Source organism: Narcine bancroftii, chromosome 4 (genome assembly GCF_036971445.1).
Source record: "Narcine bancroftii isolate sNarBan1 chromosome 4, sNarBan1.hap1, whole genome shotgun sequence".
In the NCBI taxonomy this organism is placed as follows: Eukaryota; Metazoa; Chordata; class Chondrichthyes; order Torpediniformes; family Narcinidae; genus Narcine; species Narcine bancroftii.
Window position 1 is genome coordinate 317,275,128 of NC_091472.1, and position 19,098 is coordinate 317,294,225.

Consider the following 19,098-nt stretch of genomic DNA (forward strand, 5'->3'; position numbering starts at 1 on the left):
GGCATTTAAGAGACTCTTAGACATAAGGATGGAAGAGGTGTTACGAGGTGGGAAAAGATTAGTACTTTTTGGTTGTTATATACATATAGGTCAGCATAACATCATGGGCTGAATGGCTTGAATGTGCTGTAATATTCTATTCAGTATTTGAAATGTTTCATTGAGTTTTCCCCCCCCCCCCCCCCCCCCCAATTCTCCTAAATTCAAACCAAGAGCTTTCAAGCGCCCATATGATGTGTCTCTTTCCCGGAATCATCTTTCTGAACCTCTTCTGAACCCTTTCCAATGTCACCATGTCCTTTCTTAAATAAGGATTCCCCAGGGGATGGTGTGTGTGGTTGACGATGAGATTCGTGTTTTAATTTGATGTGCAATTCTGTGCAATAGAGAGGTGGTTGTGATCACCGCCTCTCACGGCTTCTGCCACATGTAAATGGATTTGGGTTGTAGCTCTGTGTGTGTGTGTCTTGTAGTTCTAAATAAAGTTTGTGTTTTTAAAAAAAGGGGAAAGATCCTGAGTGGGGGAACAGTTCCAAGGGGTTGGGGTGGAACTGGAGAACAGGGTGGTCTCCTTGGGCCAGAGGAGGAGAGTTAGAGGGGGACAGTATCATGGGGGAAGGAAGGGTTTAGAGATGGGACAGAAGGAAGCTCTCCCATTGGTGGATGGATCAGAAAGTGGGGGAACAGGTTTGAAGCAATGGGCTGGTATGCGGGGGACTTGAGGAGAGACCTTCTCACACAGAGAGCGTTGATGTGGGGAGGATAGTTCCACCTGTGGGGGAGGGAGAGCAGAGTCAGGGAAGTCATAGGGAACTGGATCGGCACTGGAAAGAAAATGATCTGCAGGTCAGAGAGGGGAAAGGCAGGGATGGATCTGAGGGGATTAGCAAAGTGGGGGGGCTGGCAGTGAGTAATTGGTGTGAATGGCCTTGTTTCCTGCATTCTGTGACTGTAACCATGGTGTTATGTTCCATATGGGAGAGGACAAGCCTGTACTTACCCTGACCTTGCACCCTCATCTTCTGTAGGTTGACTCCAGGGTTCAGGGACCATAGGAACTGGAGAAAGGATCCCGAATGGAAATGTTGACTGATCATCTCTCTCCACAGATGCTGTCTGACCTGCTGAGCTCCCCCAGCGGGGTTTGACCATGTTCTCATGGGATCTTTCTTCTCCCCAGAGCCCAGGAGTTACGTGGAGTCAGTGGTCCGGACAGCCACAGTGAGCGGGAACCACCAGCAGGCCCGCCCTGGACCTCAGACCCACCTCGTTCATTCACCACCCAGAGACACATCCGTCCTGTCAGCATACACATCCCCCAACCTGGTGTCAACCAGCAGCTCCCTGTCTGGCATGGAGAGGTGAGGAGTAGCTCTGTTTAACATGTCGGCGGTGGGAAGAGGAGGGGGAAGCTCTTATGTGCATCAGGCTGTGATCTGCTATCCCACCACGTTCCCGTCTCGGGTTCATGTCCAGTGAGTGCTTTTCGACCTGGATTTTGACACGGTTGGTCTATCGCCAGCTCCCAGGGCAACAATCCCATTGACTCTCTGGCTTTTGTTAAACCCCACCCCCAACCCCGTTGCCTTTCCCTATCTCCTGATCAACCCCCTCCTCCAGCAGCCTATTCCACACACCCACCATCCTTTTGGTAAAACAAATGTGCCCCTCAGGTTCCTGTTAAATCCTCCCCCCCTACCTTAAACCCATGTCCTCTGGCCACCGATTCCCCCACTCTGGATAAAAAAGACTCTCCGTGTCCCCCCCGATCTATTCCTTTGATTATCTTGTCCCCCTCTGTGAGATCTCCCCTCATTCCCTCCCCTCCAAGGAATAAAACCCCATCCGGCTCCACCTCTCCCTGCAGCTCAGGCCACGGGTCCTGGCCACATTCTCGTCAATCTGCACCTTCTCCAGCACGACAACCTTTCCTGCTGCCCGGTGACCAGAACTGAACACAGTGCTCCAGATGGGGCCTCCCACCGTCCTGTACAACTGGAACATGTCCTCCCAACGTTTGTGCTCAGTTCTCTGACTGATGAAGGCCATCTGGTGGCACGGTGGATGTAGCGGTGAGTGCAACGTTGTTACAGCGCCAGTGATCAGGACCAGGGTTCGAATCCCGTGCTGTCTGTAAGGAGTTTGTATGTTCTCCCCGTGTCTGCGTGGGTTTTCCCCAGAGGTTCTGGTTTCCTCCCTGTGAAAAGTACTGGGGGTTGTAGGTTAATTGAGGTTATTTGGCTGCATGGACTCGTGGGCCGAAAGGGCCTGTTGGCATGCGGTAGGTCTAAAGGAAATGTGCCGAAAGTTTTGTGGACCACCTTGTCTACCTGTGACGCCTCGTTGAATGAGTATTTCTTTTTCTCATCAGGAACAGCTTTTCGACGGACATCAACGGGCCAAGTTCCTCGTCACCACCGCTCTCCCTGGACTCCAGCCTCAGGTCGACGAGCCTCTCCCAGCCTTCATTCGCTGAGAGCAGCTACCTCAATGCCACTCCACCCACCAATTCGGCCACTGGCCTGCTCTGTGGCTCAGGGTCCGACTACAGAGGCCACGGCTCCTCGTTCAGCCCCGGCATGTCGTACCAGGACTGGTCCTCACCCCAGGTCAACGTGGTGGGCAGTGTGGGCCTGCAAGGAAGCCCTAAATCCGTCCGCAGGACCGTGGCCACCGATGCCTCCATCAGCCCGTCCATGGGCAGGAGGGTGAAAGGCTCTGTCGCGGTGACTCCTGGCAGCCCGGGCATAAGCCGGCGCCATGTCGGAGGCCACGGCACGCTGGTCGGCACGTCCGGCAGCCCTGTCCTACCCAGGTACCAAGGCATCGTCAGCGCCAGTGCGCCCGCCACGCCCAGCAGCCCTGTGGTGGACCCCTACCCTGTGTACGGCTTCCCCACCCCAGGGCCCCTGTTGGAGGAGAGGTACCCTACGCTGGGCCGCTCAGTGGGCACTCCTGGAACTCCGGGCTTCCCCGTGTCTCCAGCGTACTACAGCCCGGGCACAGGCATCCCGGCTGCCGGCATGGCCTTCGCCGCTCCGTGCCATGGCTCCCCGCCACTTGGCGCTCGCTCCAGAGGCAGCCCCCAGCCCCTGTTGCCAGAGAAGAGGAGGATGTCCAGTGGCAACAGCTCCAACTACACCACCGTCAATGGCAAGACTGCCTCACCAGTGTCCAGTGGCATGTCCAGCCCCACCGGGGGCAGCACAGCAAGCATGGGCTACGCACAAGCCCCCTCCGACTTCACCAAGGTCACACTTCCTGGTAAGCTCAACATGGCCTGCAGGCCCTTCCCCCTCCCCTTTCCCATACCACATGACACGGACAGGGGCTGAGGGGGGTGGGGGAGGTGAACAGAAACACTGGCTGGGCATTGGGTGGGGGAGGCTTTGGGATAGAGGGGGCAGTGGGAGAGGGAGGGCAATGGGAGGGGGCAGTGGGAGAGAGAGAGATGGGGAAGTGGGAGAGAGGGAGGGCAGTGGGAGAGGGGTGGATTTGGAGAGAGGGGCAGCCAGAAACAGGGCAGTGGGAGAGGGAGGGCAATGGGAGGGGGGCAGTGGGAGAGAGAGAGAGAAAGAGAGAGAGAGAGAGAGAGAGGGGGAGATGGGGAAATGGGAGAAAAGGAGGGCAGTGGGAGGGGGGATTGGGAGAGATGGAAGTCTGTGGGAGAGAGGGGGCAGTCGGAGAGTGCTGGCACTGGGATTAGTTTGGGTCTGATTCAGGATGTGGGAAGGGAGCACATCGGCAGCATTAATTTGGGGACTGATGCAGGTCGACCAAGAGAAGACAGAATTTAGCTCGGAACAGAGCAAGGATAGAGGTGGCCCATGAAGTTCATTGGATTTGTACAGGTCTCTGGAGAGAGAGAGAGGCATTAGATTGATACAGAGCTGTCATGTTAACCATAACTGATGCAAGTTTCAAGGCAGAAAGTGGGGCTGGAGGTTAATTGGGTTTGAAGCTGGGCTCTGGGGAGAGTGGAACAGTAAAGTTAATTGGAATTGATGTCGGGCTGTGTGGAGAGTGTAGGGCTCTGGGTTAATTGCCATTGATGTAGCACTGCGGGGAGCGAGCAGGTTAATTGGATGTAAGCTGCGCTCCGGGAGACACTGAAGTGTGCGTTTAACGAGATTGATGCAGAATGGTTGGGAGAAAGCAGGCCGTGAGGCTAAGTGGTTTGAGACAGAGTGCAATCATGGGAACGGTGCGTTTAGTTGCCTCTCCTGGAGAGAGCAGTCGTTTGCTGTGGGTCGCTGGAGATCCAGCACATCTTGTGATCCCAGGGTACACCCTGGAGACTGCAGAGGCTGGAATCGAGGGTGCAACATGCCCTGTTGGAAGATCAGTAGGTCAAGCAGCGTCTGCGGGAGGCAGGGAGCCCAAATTATTTATGGAGACTGGGGAGTTGTGGAAGCCCATGTGAAGTGGATAGGGGCTTCAAGTGGGAGGTGAAACATGATGGTCAGGGGCAGTGGATTGGCAGCAAGAGAGGCGAGGGGAACCAAGGGGTGGGGTGGGGAGAGTTGAGTGGGGCAGGGGACAGTGAGGGATGAGACAAAAACTGTCTGTGCTGAGGAGTACAGAAGAGAGTGGTGCTGTAGAGAGAGGCCAGATGGTGTAAAGATACAATGCTGGAGAAACTCAGCAGGTCAAACTGTGTCCCTTATGTAGCAAAAAGAAATACAGAACTAACGTTTCGGGCTTGTGCCCTTCGTCAAGGGAGGGGTGGGGGGAGGAGCTCAGGAAGGAGGTCACTGTGGCTGTAGATGCGAGCCTGGTCGGAGAGCCAGGGGTTACAGATGGGGAGCAGTGAGAGAGAATCCTGCAGAACTCCCTTCGGTGAGCAAAGCCCTCGAAGGGAGTTCACAGAGTTGTGCAAGAGGAGACAGGAAGTCTGTGGACACCATGGGTGAAGTAAAAACACGATGCTGGAGAAACTCAGCAGGTCAAACAGAGACCGGATGGAGCTGGAGGGGATGGGGGAGTGGAAGAGCCCAGGAAGGAGGTGGGGTGGAGGGGGGTGGGGGGGGTGGATGAGAGTGGATGAAAAAGAAAGAAGGGGGGAGGGAAGAGCATAAGGCGTCCAAATTCTCCTCAAATCCTTTGCCTCATCCCCCACCCCCCCTGTATGACTTTCTTCCCCCACCCCAATCCCTTGGTACCTGTGAGTGTCTCTGTCCATCATGGTTGACCAGCCAGGACAGGGGCTCTCATCCCACCCTCCCCGCCCTGTCCTCTTTACACTGGCTTCTCCTACGTTCCCCTCTCTCTGTAAAGGGCTCCAGCCCGAAACCTCTTCCATTCCCGCAGATGCTGCCCTACCTGCTGAGTTCCTGCAGCAGGGTGTGTCTGTGTCCAGCAGTCAGGTGCAGGGTGTGCTGAACGCCGGTCTTTCCCCTGCGGGTCTTGGCTTTGACCTTTATGCTGCATGGGGTATGTGAAGTGGACCTGTTCCTGATGGAAGTTCCTGCCATGCTGGGCTGAACATGCACACGTCTGCATGAGAGTCCAGGACAAGAGGGCACAACTTTAGGACTAAAGGATGTCTGCTTAGAACAGAGATGTGGAGGCTGGGGTACCTGTGGGATTTGTTGCCACGGACGGTTGTGGAGGCCGGATCATTGGATGTAGTTTTCTGAATATTGTATTTTTGATTTCACAGAGTCGTGCATTTCAAACAGCACAGGAGAGCATTTGTCCCCTTACAGAGTATATACAGAGTATATTATATCCAGTCTTATTCACTGACAAAAGACAAAGGAGGGAAAACCCAACACCCAACCCCTACCAACCAATTTTCCCCTGCAACCGGTGCAACCGTGTCTGCCTGTCCCGCATCGGACTTGTCAGCCACCAACGAGCCTGCAGCAGACGTGGACATACCCCTCCATAAATCTTCATCCGCAAAGCCAAGCCAAAAAAGAATTCTCCTCCCTCCCCCTCAACCTTCCCAACCCCAAAATGATGAATCAACAAGCACATACCAGTTGCAGAAAAGAATAAAACACAACAGAATAACAACGGGTAGAAATGGGTCACAGAGATTATCCAAAGGTAACATAAGCCAAAAAGGTAGCTGAGCAACGGGAAGTGCGCAGATCACTAGAAGGTTCCATTTCCATTTTTAATTTAGACATACAGTATGGTAACAGGCTCTTTCGGCCCACGAGCCCATGCCACCCAATTATGCCCAGTTGACGAAGGGTGGGAAGAAACCGGAGCCCCCAGGGAAAACCCGCACAGACATAGGGAGAAGGTACAAACTCCTTAAGGACAGGGTGGGATTCGAACCCCAGACCCGGTCGCTGGCATTGTAACAGTGTTGCGCTGACCGAGCCGCCCCATTGCAGCAAGTGAGAAAACTATAAAAGGCACACTGCTGTTTCAAGAGATGGGGAGATGGAAACAGGAAGGCTGAACATCAACAGACTCAAACATGTGCCTCGTGTGAAGAGCTACCCTGGTGTGAAGAGGCAGTGACAGGATATTGAGACCAGCAAGGGAGCCGGTGTGGTTTGATGAAATGGAAATCGTGTTGAAAGATGTGGTACATTTGGAGATCTGGAATGGATTCAACCAGGGGGCCTCATGAAAGGAAAGAACGGCTGATACTGCAGGAGTAAATTAACACAGAGAGGGGATTGGCTGTCGAACAGAAGGCAGGGAGTTTAGATGAAAGGGTTATTGTCCAGCGGGTAAGCCCGAAGTGGTGTGTTGAGGAATCTGTGCCAGGGCCTCAGACACTGACAGTTTCTAACCATAACCTTGGATACGTGCAATTACTCGACTACCGACTGCAGTTTGTGAGGAGAACGGTGTAGAACAAAGAGCAGCACGGGAACAGGACCTTAGGCCCGTGCGGCTGTGCTGACCAAATTCAATAAAAACTCAGCTGTGTGCACATGATCACTCCCTCTCCATCCCAGGCATTTTCACAAGCCCATGTCCAGAAGCCTCTCACGTCCACTATTGTATGTGCGTCCACCTCCACCCTAACAGCCCGTCCCAGGCACACAACACTCTCTGTGGGGAACAAAGCTACCCTCCACCAGCCCTCCCAAAATCTCTCTTTAACTTGCTCTGCCTCATCAAGTCATGTTCCAGCTCAGCCATTCTCAACAGGGCCCAAACGGCCCCCCAAGGGGGCCACAGACTGAAATCATAAAATATTTTAATGTTCTTTTATGTAGTCAGTAGGAGAGAAGTATAGAAGAAGCCAACTAAATGTGACCGCTTCACAGGGAAGGGGGCCCATAAAATTAGGGGGGTGAGGGAGGGGCCGTAGCCAAAAAAAGGTTAGGAATAGCTGGTTTAGTATGTGACATTTGACCCTGGGGGCCGGATTCTGACAGTTGACAAAGAATTTGGTTTGACGTGCAGCACAGAGAGGCCATTCAGTGAAGTTCCCTCCACACCGTCCCATCACGCACTCCCGGGGTCAGACATGGAGTGAAGCTCCCTCCACACAGTCCCATCACGCACTCCCGGGGTCAGACACGGAGTGAAGCTCCCTCCGCACTGTCCCATCACACACTCCCGGGGTCAGACACAGAGTGAAGCTCCCTCCACACCGTCCCATCACACACTCCTGGGGTTAGTCACAGGGTGAAGCTCCCTCCACACCGACCCATCACACACTCCCGGGGTCAGACACGGAGTGAAGCTCCCTCCGCACAGTCCCATCACGCACTCCCGGGGTCAGACCCAGAGTGAAGCCCCCTCCACACCGTCCCATCACACACTCCCGGGGTCAGACACAGAGTGAAGCTCCCTCCACACCGTCCCATCACTCTCTCCTGGGGTCAGACACGGAGTGAAGCTCCCTCCACACAGTCCCATCACGCACTCCCGGGGTCAGACACAGAGTGAAGCTCCCTCCACACCATCCCATCACACACTCCCGGTGTCAGACACAGAGTGAAGCTCCCTCCACACCGTCCCATCACACTCTCCTGGGGTCAGACACGGAGTGAAGCTCCCTCCACACAGTCCCATCACGCACTCCCAGGGTCAGACACAGAGTGAAGCTCCCTCCACACAGTCCCATCACGCACTCCCAGGGTCAGACACAGAGTGAAGCTCCCTCCACACCGTCCCATCACACACTCCCGGTGTCAGACACAGAGTGAAGCTCCCTCCACACCGTCCCATCACACTCTCCTGGGGTCAGACACGGAGTGAAGCTCCCTCCGCACAGTCCCATCACGCACTCCCGGGGTCAGACACAGAGTGAAGCTCCCTCCACACCGTCCCATCACACACTCCTGGGGTCAGACACAGAGTGAAGCTCCCTCCACACCGTCCCATCACACACTCCCAGGGTCAGACACAGAGTGAAGCTCCCTCCACACAGTCCCATCACGCACTCCCGGGGTCAGACACAGAGTGAAGCTCCCTCTGTGCAATCCCATCACACACTCGCAGGACACAGGTCAGACAGAGAGCTTCCTCTGCTCCAACATCAGATGATGCTGGCAGCAATAATGTCAGCCCCATTTGCCTCATTTTCCTCATATCCCTCATCCATATATCTGTCAATCGCTTTTTCTTAAACATTGCCTCATTACCTGCCTCAACCACCTCCTCCGCACCCTGTTCCATACACCCACCACCCTGTGTAAAATCCTTACCCCCCCCCCCCCCCTCACCTAAACCACTGGTTACCAATTCCCTTACTCTCTGCGTTCACCCGATTTATCACCTCCCTGGAACCATTTCCACCATTGGCCTCCTTCTTCCGTGTTCCTGACTGTATGGAATTACCTGTGTTCATCGCAACATTTCAATGGAGCCTTCCAGGCCTGATCCAGTCCCCTTCCCCCATCTCCTCATCTGGTCCCCACTGGACTGACCCAAGTAGAACCATACCTATCCCCTGATGCCTCTTTCATTCTCTCAGCAGATGGCAGCCCAGAATCCCGTGCCAATGTTAAATTTGTGCAGGCCTGATCCAGTCCCCTTCCCCCATCTCCTCATCTGGTCCCCACTGGACTGACCCAAGTAGAACCATACCTGTCACCTGATGCCTCTTTCATTCTCTCAGCAGATGGCAGCCCAGAATCCCGTGCCAATGTTAAATTTGTGCAGGACACGTCGAAGTACTGGTACAAGCCAGACATCTCCAGAGAGCAAGGTATGTGCCCAGCCTCCGACCGATTGATATCGCTGGTGCCGAACCAAGGTATGTGCCCAGCCCCTGACCGATCAGTGTCACTGGCGCCGAACCAAGGTATGTGCCCAGCCCCTGACCGATCAGTGTCGCTGATGCCGAACCAAGGTATGTGCCCAGCCCCTGACTGATCAGTGTCGCTGGCGCCGAACCAAGGTATATGCCCAGCCGCTGATCAATCAGTGTCGCTGGCGCCAAACCAAGGTATGTGCCCAGCCTCCAACCGATCAGTGTCCGCTGGCGCTGAACCAAGGTATGTGCCCAGCCTACAACCGATCAGTGTCGCTGGCGCCAAACCAAGGTATGTGCCCAGCCTTCGACCAAGCGGTGTCGTTGGCGCTGAACAGCACGGGCTCCATCCCCTCTGATGCAAGGATTGGATGGGAGAATAACTTCGTCTTGTAGAACCATAGAACATTACAGCACAGAAACTGGCCATTCAGCCCTTCTAGTCTAAACTTTTATTCTGCTTAGTTCCCTTGTTGCTGGGTTAAGGCAGAAAATATCCCAGTGTGATGGTCTTAGGAACAAACACAGACTTGTGGGGGGGGGGGATAACTGTGTGAGGGGCAAAACAGAAGGGAGGGGTCACTGAGGGAGGGGCAGTTCTGAGGAGGAGGGTCACTAAGGGAGGGCAGTACTGAGGGGGGGATCCCACTGAGGAATGGAGGACACTGAGGGAGGGGCAATACTGAGCAGTGTCCCACTGAGGGAGGGGTATTACTGAGGGAGGGGGTCACACAGTACTGAGAAGGGTCCCACTGAGGGAGGGGGGGGTCACTGAGGGAGGGGCATTATTGAGGGGGGGTCCCACTGAGGTAGGAGTTTCCCAGTGAGGGAGGGGGGTCACTGAGGGAATGGGGTCACTGAGGGAGGGCCAGTACAGTTGGGGGTGGGATCCCACTGAGGGAGGGGTTTACTGAGGGAGGGGCAGTGCTGAGGTGGGTCCCACTGAGGGAGGGGGGCCACTGAGGAAGGGCCAGTACTGAGGGGGGTCCCACTGAGGGAGGACGCAGGACTGAGGGAGGGGCAATAATCTTCCACACGACGGTAAACAGATCCTTCTGTGTGTATCCCCGTAGATGTAGAAGCAAAGTGTTTATGGAACTACAGGATTTCCTGCAGCTTTCTGCCCAGGGCTGAGCTCCGTGTTCGAGGAAGATTAACCCTTAAATATCCTGCAGTGGGTCAGTGGGTCCATTTGTGACCTCTGGGGGATTGGCCTTGCGCTGTGGCCAGGGGGAGACTCGACTCCTCCCCCCTCACCCTGCACTTCTCTCCCGTTGAGAGACATGCCGAAGGCTTTGACCCCTGCAGTGTTTCCCACACTCGCGATGGGCTGCAGATTTCTCAGATGGGTCTTCAGCAGTCCTGGATCAAACCCGGAGTTTGAGGAGTGGGTGGGGCTTCCCCAAGAGATTCGGCAGCACAAGGACAATGGGGGTCAGTTTCTCCGTAGGTGTGAGTAAACTGAGAGGAAAATATAGACTCTCTTGGTGTTTTGGGGAAAACGTCTGATGTCTTTTCTTCCCTTCCTCTTCCCTTCTCCATTCCTTCACCCTCCCCTCATTCCCTCTCTCCCCTTCTCCTCTCCTGTTTACACCCCTCGGACTTCCTTCTCCCACCCTACCCTCTTATCACTTTTTTAAACCCCATCTACCTACTTACTTGCCCTCACCCTCTTCCCACTCCCTTACCATTTCATCTGTCCCCCTCAATTATCCTTCCTTTCCCTCTCTTCTACCCCTCCCCTCACCCTTCACCCCTTCCTCCCTCCGCCCCCAACCCCTTCTCTACCCCTCCCTTCTCTTTCCTCTACCCCTTCACTCTACCACCTCCCCCACCTTCTAATCCCCACCGTTCCCTCTCTGCTCATCCTTCTACCTCCTCTCCCTCTCTCCCTCTCTATCCTCCCTATCCTCTATCCCTTGCTCTGCCCTCTCTCTTCCTTCCTCCTCCCCTCTCTCCCTTTCCCCCCTTTCTCTCCCTTTCCCCCTTTCTCTTCCCCACTCTCTCCCCCTTTCCCCTCTTTCCTTTCCTCCCTCTCTCCATGTCTCCCCATCTCTCCATCCCATCTCTCCCCCCGTCTCTCCCCCCGTCTCTCCCCCCGTCTCTTCCCCCGTCTCTTCCCCCAATCTCTCCCCCACTCTCCCCATCTCTTTCCCTATCTCCACTCTCTCCCCCTCTCTTTCCCTCTTTCCCCTCTCTCCTCTCTCACTCTCTCTCCCCTCCCCCTCTCTCTCCGTCTCTCCCCGTCTCCCCCATTTTCTCACTCTCTCCCTACACTTTCTTTCCCCCTTTCTCTCCGTCTCTCCCCGTCTCCCCCATTTTCTCACTCTCTCCCCACACTTCCTTTCCCCCTCTCTCCCCGTCTGCCCATCTGACTCCCCCTTCTCTCCCTTCTTTTCCCTCTCTCTTCTCACTCTCTCCCTCCCTTTCCCTCTTCCTCTTTTTCCATCTCCACCCTCCCCACTCTCCCTCCACCCTCCCCCCTCCCTCTTCCCCTCACTCCCTCCCCATCCCCCTTGCCCATCCCTAATCCTATCTTGTCAGCGATCGGCCTGCTGAGGGAGCGGGATCCAGGAGCGTTTATTATCCGGGATAGCCACTCGTTCCGGGGAGCCTACGGCTTGGCCCTGAAGGTGTCCACTCCTCCTTCGACTGTCGCCCAGCACAGTAAGAAAGGTAGGGGGAGCGGGCCCAGAGTGGGATCTCCAGGTCCGTGGGGGTGGGTGAGATCCACACGTCTCCTACAACCACTGGCATCCAGAGCTCCGATGGTCTGCGTGCCTCAGGATGGGCATCAACAGGCAGCCGGAAGAGATTGGGTGGGAAGGGACAGGGTGAGGGAGAGAGAGGGGACTGGGGGAAGGGACAAGGTGAGGAGGGGAGGGGGAGGACTGGGTGGGTAGAGGCATGGTGAGGAGAGCTCGGGGAACGTTGGGACCCGAGGACAGTACAGTGCCCAGGGTCATTCCCTGTCAGTCGGGGTGTTGGGGGGGGGGGGGAATGAACACTGAGAGTCAGAAGGTTTCTACAGTAAACTGCTCGTTTCCTGGTCACCGTTACCGAGACGACCAATTTATTATTCTAACTCTATTTAGAATGCATATTTTCTCCAGAACAACAGCCCAGATGAACCCTCTGAACATAGAACATTCTAGCACTATGCAGCCCACGATGTTGTGCTGACCCATGTCTCCCTCTCCCCTCCCTCACACCCGGAACCCTCTATTGTTCTCACATCCACGTGCCTATATGAGAGTTTTAAATGTCCCCATTGTACCAGCCTCCAGCCCCACCCCATCCCAGGCTCCCACTCCTCTCTGTGTATAAGCCTTTACCTCCGAAATCCTCCCCCCTGAACCTTCCACCCCTCACCTTAAACCACTGTCCTCTGATGTTTGCTTCTGTCATCCCAGGAAACAGGTGCAGCCTGTCCACCCTATCTGCACCCCGTCATGATCTTGTCCGCTCTATTGTCACCTCTCATCCTTCATGCCTCCAAAGAGAAAAACACCATCTCTCGCAACCTTGCTTCATAAAACTTCTTTCCAATCCAGGCGTTATCCTGGTCAATCTCCTCAATCAAACATTCACATCCTTCCTGGAATGAAGAGGCCAGAACTGAACGCAATGTTCCAAGTGTGGTCTCACCAGAGATTTTTGAGCTGCAACATGACCTCATGACTCTTGAACTCAATTCCACGACTACCGAAGGCCAGCCCGTCATATGCCTTGTTAACCACCCTTGCAGGATCTATGGGCCTGGACCACAAGATCCCTCTGTTCCTCCATGCTTATACACCTCCACAAAGTCACCTCCGTTACTCAAAGAGAAAACCCCAGCTCGATTGGCCTTGCTTCATGCCAAGGGTTGAACAACATTTCTGTTCTCCAGGTGATCTCACCAGCGAGCTGGTCCGACACTTCCTGATCGAAACCAGTGCCAAAGGCGTAAAGTTGAAAGGTTGCTCGAATGAACCATACTTTGGTGAGTGGCCACTAGTGCAGGGATAGTGCTGACCTCTGGGAAGGGGGTGGGGGTAAGCTGGAAGGCGGAGAGGGGAGAGAGCCACACTGAGGGGGTTATGGGGAATCGAGGGTGGGCGGGAGAGGGGTTTGGCCACTGACTGGCACCCTGTCAAGGGGGAACAGCATAGGGATGTGTTTAAAGCACAGAATCACCGCAAGTCTTCAGTTCATCACGTGGGTCCCAGCAGCAACCTAAGGCATTGACGTCTGGAGTCTGTATGGGCAGGGAGTCCGATTCCCTGTCACAATCTCTATCGTTACATGTGGGGCACCTTGTTCATGTGTGTCTGTGTAGTGTAAATGGGTGCTGGAGAGTGTGTGTGTGTGTGTGTCGGACTCTGATGGTATCTGCCTTCTGTTTCAGGCAGCCTGTCGGCCCTGGTGTACCAACACTCCATCACACCTCTGGCTCTGCCCTGCAAACTCGTTGTCCCCAGTCAAGGTGAGTGAACATCCGATGAGCTCACAGATACTCAGAACTAATTAGTGGTCATTGTTGGACAAGCTCTGTGTCCACCCCACCATGCCAGATGTGGTGGCCATAGTGGGGCAAGCTCCCTATCCCCCCACCGAGCCCAGCATGGAGGTCATCCTGGAATGAGTCCTGTGTCCACCCCATAGTGACCATGTCGGGAAAGTTACTAACACCTCAGTACATCGAGTCATAGAACCATATAACACAGAAACAGGCCCTTCAACCCATCAAGTTCATGCCCACCATCCCATACAGAACTACACTAAACCCATTTACTGGCACGCCCCACTGCCTTACCTGCCTTGAAGATCCAAGACCTTGCCTGGATGTCTCCCCCATCTCCTTGGGCAGTGCATTCCAGATCCCACTTCCCCCCCCTCCCCACACCTTCCATCCCTTGGGGAAATAATTCGTCCTCACATACCCTCACCATGAACACCTGCCCATAGGGGGAAAGGACCCAATCTTTATCCACCACCATTCCCTGTTCTCATGTTCTCCCTCAGCCTCGAGTCTTCCAAGTAAAACAAACCCAGCCTGCCTGGTCTCTCCTTGTCCCGGTGAATCTCGTCTGCAGTGAAAACACCCTTCCTCCAGAGTGCTGACCATAACTGTGTCCTTACCAATGTTTAGAAAGGTTCTACCAAAACCTCCCTGCTCTTATATTCAGTGTTCCAGATGAAGAAGTCCAGCATCTCAAATGCCTCTATCAGAACCTTAATTGTGTTCAGTTCCAGACGCCTCATTATAGGAAGGATGTGGAAGCTGTGGAGAGGGGGTGGAGAAGAGATTTACCAGGATGTTGCCTGGGTTGGGAAACAAGTCTTATGAGGCCAGGATAGCAGAGCTGGGACTTTTCTCTTTGGAGCGTAGAAGGATGAGAGGGAATTTGATAAGGGTCTACAAGATTCTGAGAGGCATCGATAGGGTGGACGACCAGCATCTGTTTCCCAGGGCAGGATCAGCAAACACCAGAGGACGTGTGTACAAAGTGAAGGGAGGGAAGTTTAGGCGAGATGTCAGGGATACGTTTTTTACACAGAGAGTTGTGGGGGCCTGGAATGCGGTGCCAGGGGTGGTGGTGGAGGCTGGAACATTAGGGGTATTTAAGAAACTCATTCAGAGCCAGCTCTTCAGCGCTTGACGTCCTGTTTTGCGGAAACTGCCAAAATGTTTGGCCTGGAAGTCAGCCTGAAGAAAACTGAGGTCCTCCATCAGCCAGCTCCACATGACTACCAGCCCCCCCACATCTCCATCGGGCACACAAAACTCAAAACGGTCAACCAGTTTACCTATCTCGGCTACACCATTTCATCAGATGCAAGGATCAACAACGAGATAGACAACAGACTCGCCAAGGCAAATAGCACCTTTGGAAGACTACATAAAAGAGTCTGGAAAAACAACCAACTGAAAAACCTCACAAAGATAAGCGTATACAGAGCCGTTGTCATACCCACACTCCTGTTCGGCTCCGAATCATGGGTCCTCTACCGGCATCACCTACGGTTCCTAGAACGCTTCCACCAGCGTTGTCTCCGCTCCATCCTCAACATTCATTGGAGCGACTTCATCCTTAACATCGAAGTACTCGAGATGGCAGAGGCCGACAGCATCGAATCCACGCTGCTGAAGATCCAACTGCGCTGGGTAGGTCACGTCTCCAGAATGGAGGACCATCGCCTTCCCAAGATCGTGTTATATGGCGAGCTCTCCACTGGCCACCGTGACAGAGGTGCACCAAAGAAAAGGTACAAGGACTGCCCAAAGAAATCTCTTGGTGCCTGCCACATTGACCACCACCAGTGGGCTGATATCGGCTCAAACCGTGCATCTTGGTGCCTCACAGTTCGGCGGGCAGCAACCTCCTTTGAAGAAGACCACAGAGCCCACCTCACTGACAAAAGACAAAGGAGGAAAAACCCAACACCCAACCCCAACCAACCAATTTTCCCTTGCAACCGCTGCAACCGTGTCTGCCTGTCCCGCATCGGACTTGTCAGCCACAAACGAGCCTGCAGCTGACGTGGATATTTACCCCCTCTATAAATCTTCGTCCGCGAAGCCAAGCCAAAGACAGGCACATGAATGGAAGAAAATAGGGGGTTACAGGGAAGGGAGGGAAGGGTTACATTGTTGAGTAGGTTCATATAGGTCAGCACCACATTGTGGGCTGAAGGGCCTATACTGGGCTGGAGTGTTCTATCTTATTGAGCTGTGCTGCCACCTTCAGGGATCCTTGGATTTTGTCTGCTCTGATCTTCAGTGCTCCCTCAGGCCCTGCCTTTATGTTCTAGCCTCATTAAACCCACAGAGTGTATCACCGCATGCCTATCAGGATGTATACTCCAGCACAGTGTACCAGCTGGCCCGTCTCACCGGGTCCTAACCAGCACCGCTGGTTTTTATTCCACACCGGACATGCTGGAATCTGAAACCACACACCGTCTACAGGATGGACTTAGCGGGACGACCAGCATCTGGTGGAGAGAAGGAATAGGCAGTGTTTGATTGAGTCTTGTTAATGAGCTTCGGCCTGAAACGTCAACCATTCTTCTTCTCCTGTGGACACTGCTCCACCACTCCTCTGGTGGAGTGGGTCATCAGTTATATTACTCATCAGATCTCTCGCATCTACAATGCCGATCCTTGATGTGTACACCAGCAAAGGTCCCATCAACCATCTCTGTCTGACACCACTGGTCACACACTTCCAGGCATTGAAACAACCTGCCACCATCACTCTCCCCTCCTGTCACCAAGCAAACAGTGGATCCAACTGCCTCATGTCCTGGATCACAAGGGCTCTGGGGTTGGGGACGGGTAAATCTGTGGAATTTGTGGCTGTCAAGGCCAAGTCACTGGCGATATACAAGGTGGAGGTAGATACGTTCCTGATCAAGAAGGGAATCAAGGGTTATAGGGAGAAGGCAGGAGGATGGGGTTGAAGAAGATAGTAAATCAGTCATGGTGGAATAATAGGGTGGCCTGGATGGGTTGAATGGCCTCATACTGCTCCTATGGCTTGTGGTCTTATGGCCTTTGTACCAATCTCCTGTGTGGGGCCTTGTCCAAGGTCTCACTGAAGTGCATAGACGATGTGATCCACACCTCCCCCATCAATATCTTCAGTTCCATCTTCAGTTTCGTGCCCCCCCCCCCGTCATTGCACCCACGGTACCCCCCTCCTCCACTATCTGGATGAAGGCCCCCCTCACTGTGAACCCTTCACCTCTACTCCATTGATGTGGTACTCCCCTGTCTCTGGGTGCACCCCCTCCCTCACTGTCAGTGATCCCTCTCCTGCTCTTCGTCAGTGGGTCCCTGGTACCCCCACCCTCTGGGTGATGACACGTCCCTTTCCACTCCCCATCAGAGGGTCCCCAGTACATCCACACTCTGGGTGATGATACACCCCCTTGGATCTCTTAACTCATCCCCTTCCCCTCGATCTGTGAGCTCCCATTTCCCCTCCATCAGATCTGGGGAGGTCTCTTGCCTACCCTCTCCATCTCTCCTGGTCCCTCCACTTCAAGGGCTCTCCCTGCCCTCTCTCCGTCGTGGATATCCTTTGGTCATGGGCCTACCAGATTGCACATCCCTCTGGGTGGGGACTGACCAATGGAGGCAAAAGCTGGAGCATAACTGGGGTTGCGCGATTGGTGCAGCGGTTAGTGTAACTCTGTTACACCAGCGATCAGGTCTAGGGTTCGAATCCCATGCTATCTGTAAGGAGCTTGTACGTTTCCCCCATGTCTGTGTGGGATTTCCCTGGGGGCTCCAGTTTCTTCCCACCCTTCAAAACATACCGGGGATGTAGGTTAATTGGGCATAATTGAACAGCACGGATTCGTGGGCTGAAAGGGCCTGTTAATTGTGCTGCATGTCTAAATTAAAATTAAATTTAAAATTAAAATTTAAAATAACCTCCTTGCTCTAAGAACATTGAACGTTCGAGCACACTCCAGGCCCTTTGGCCCATAATGTTGTGCTGACTTATGAAAACCTACTCCACAACAACCTAACCCTTCCCTTCCTCACACCCAGAGCCCTCTCTTTCTATTACATCCATGTGCTTGTCTCAGAGTCTTTTAAATGCCCCTATTGTACCAGTGTCCATCGGCACCTCCAGCCCATTCCAGGCCCCCACCGCTCTTTGTGTCAAACCACGTCTCCCATAAACCTTCCTCCCCCACCTTAAACTGATGTCCTCTGGTGTTGGCCACTGTTGCCTTGGGGAAAAGGTGCTGGCTGCCCACCCTATCAAAGCCCCTCTTCAATGCCCCAACTAAAGGGTGCCACAGATGGCACAACACTGTTCCAGTGCCAGCGACCTGGGTTTGGATCCCATGCTGTCTGTAAGGAGTTTGTACGTCCTCCTCGTGTCTGTATGGATTTCCTCCCACTGTTCGAAAGGTCTGTTTAGGTGTAATTGGGCAGCACATTTTTAAAAAATTTTTTAATTGGGTGTGGCAAACAAAAGGTTAATAGGATTTGACACAAAGGGCTGGAATTGGCTTCTACCGGGCTGTGAATAAAATTTAATTTAAAGACGAGGTGCTTGACTGAAGGTAAGACGTTTGCATAGGGAACCCTTCTCTCCACCTTGCCCATGCTGGCCCTATCTCGGGAGGGTCGGGCGATTTTGAACGCTTTTTCTGCTCTAAGCTGCCTCTCGTGACGAAACAGAAAAACTGACTCACGAGTGCAGGCTGCGTTAAAGACTCCCCTGCTCCCATTTCTGGCAGCTTCCCGCATCCCACCATTGTTCTGGGTTTGGGTGGATCTCGTCGGGCTCGCAAACACAGTGGCCTGCGGAAACATCTGGACTTTGCTTAACCCTCTGTTGCCCGGCAGAGTCTGCAGATGCTTTGATTGGAGTTAAAAAAAACCCAGAAATGCTGGAGGATCTCAGCCGGTCTCTCAGCGACCACAGGAGGTAAAGATGTGTAGGCACGGTTAACGTAGCTGTTAGTGCAATGCTGTTACGGTGCCAGGGACCCAGGTTCAAATCCCACGCTCTCCGTAAGGAGTTTGGATGTTCTCACCACATCTGCCTGAGTTTCCCCGGGGGCTCCAGTTTCCTCTAACCCTCCAAAATGTACCGCAGGTGTAGGTTAATTGGGTGTAAATTGTGCAGCACTGACTCATGGGCTGGAATGGCCTGTTTTACTGTGCAGTATATATAAATTCAACATTTTGGGCCTGGCCCTTCTTCAAGGTATGAGTGAAAAGCAGGCAGGTGCCCGAATTAAAAGGCTGGGGGAGGAGCCCAGTCCACCAGAGAGAAGGGTGTTAATTGGATGTGGAGTGGAGGGTAGGAGAGAGGGAAGGTGAGAATTGATGGAGGAGAGGGATTCACTGTGAATGCAGAGCTGGGGGAAAGGAAGAGAGAAAGACAGGGTTAGAGGAAAAAAGA

General features: G+C 53.8%; 1 protein-coding gene across 6 annotated transcripts in view; it reads left to right on the forward strand.

Annotated features, from left to right (window-relative positions):
• LOC138762305 (tensin-1-like) overlaps nucleotides 1-19,098 on the forward strand; it is a 126,747-nt gene that overhangs the window by 86,602 nt on the left and 21,047 nt on the right. For 4 of the 6 annotated variants that reach the window (XM_069936054.1, XM_069936051.1, XM_069936055.1 and 1 more), the window contains 6 exons: nucleotides 1,181-1,361; nucleotides 2,372-3,264; nucleotides 9,044-9,133; nucleotides 11,723-11,854; nucleotides 13,071-13,163; nucleotides 13,569-13,646. In XM_069936054.1, the coding sequence (XP_069792155.1) occupies nucleotides 1,181-1,361; nucleotides 2,372-3,264; nucleotides 9,044-9,133; nucleotides 11,723-11,854; nucleotides 13,071-13,163; nucleotides 13,569-13,646 (1,467 nt within the window). The remainder of the gene's footprint in view (nucleotides 1-1,180; nucleotides 1,362-2,371; nucleotides 3,265-9,043; nucleotides 9,134-11,722; nucleotides 11,855-13,070; nucleotides 13,164-13,568; nucleotides 13,647-19,098) is intronic. The other 2 variants (XM_069936053.1, XM_069936052.1) reach the window with 2 other exon arrangements.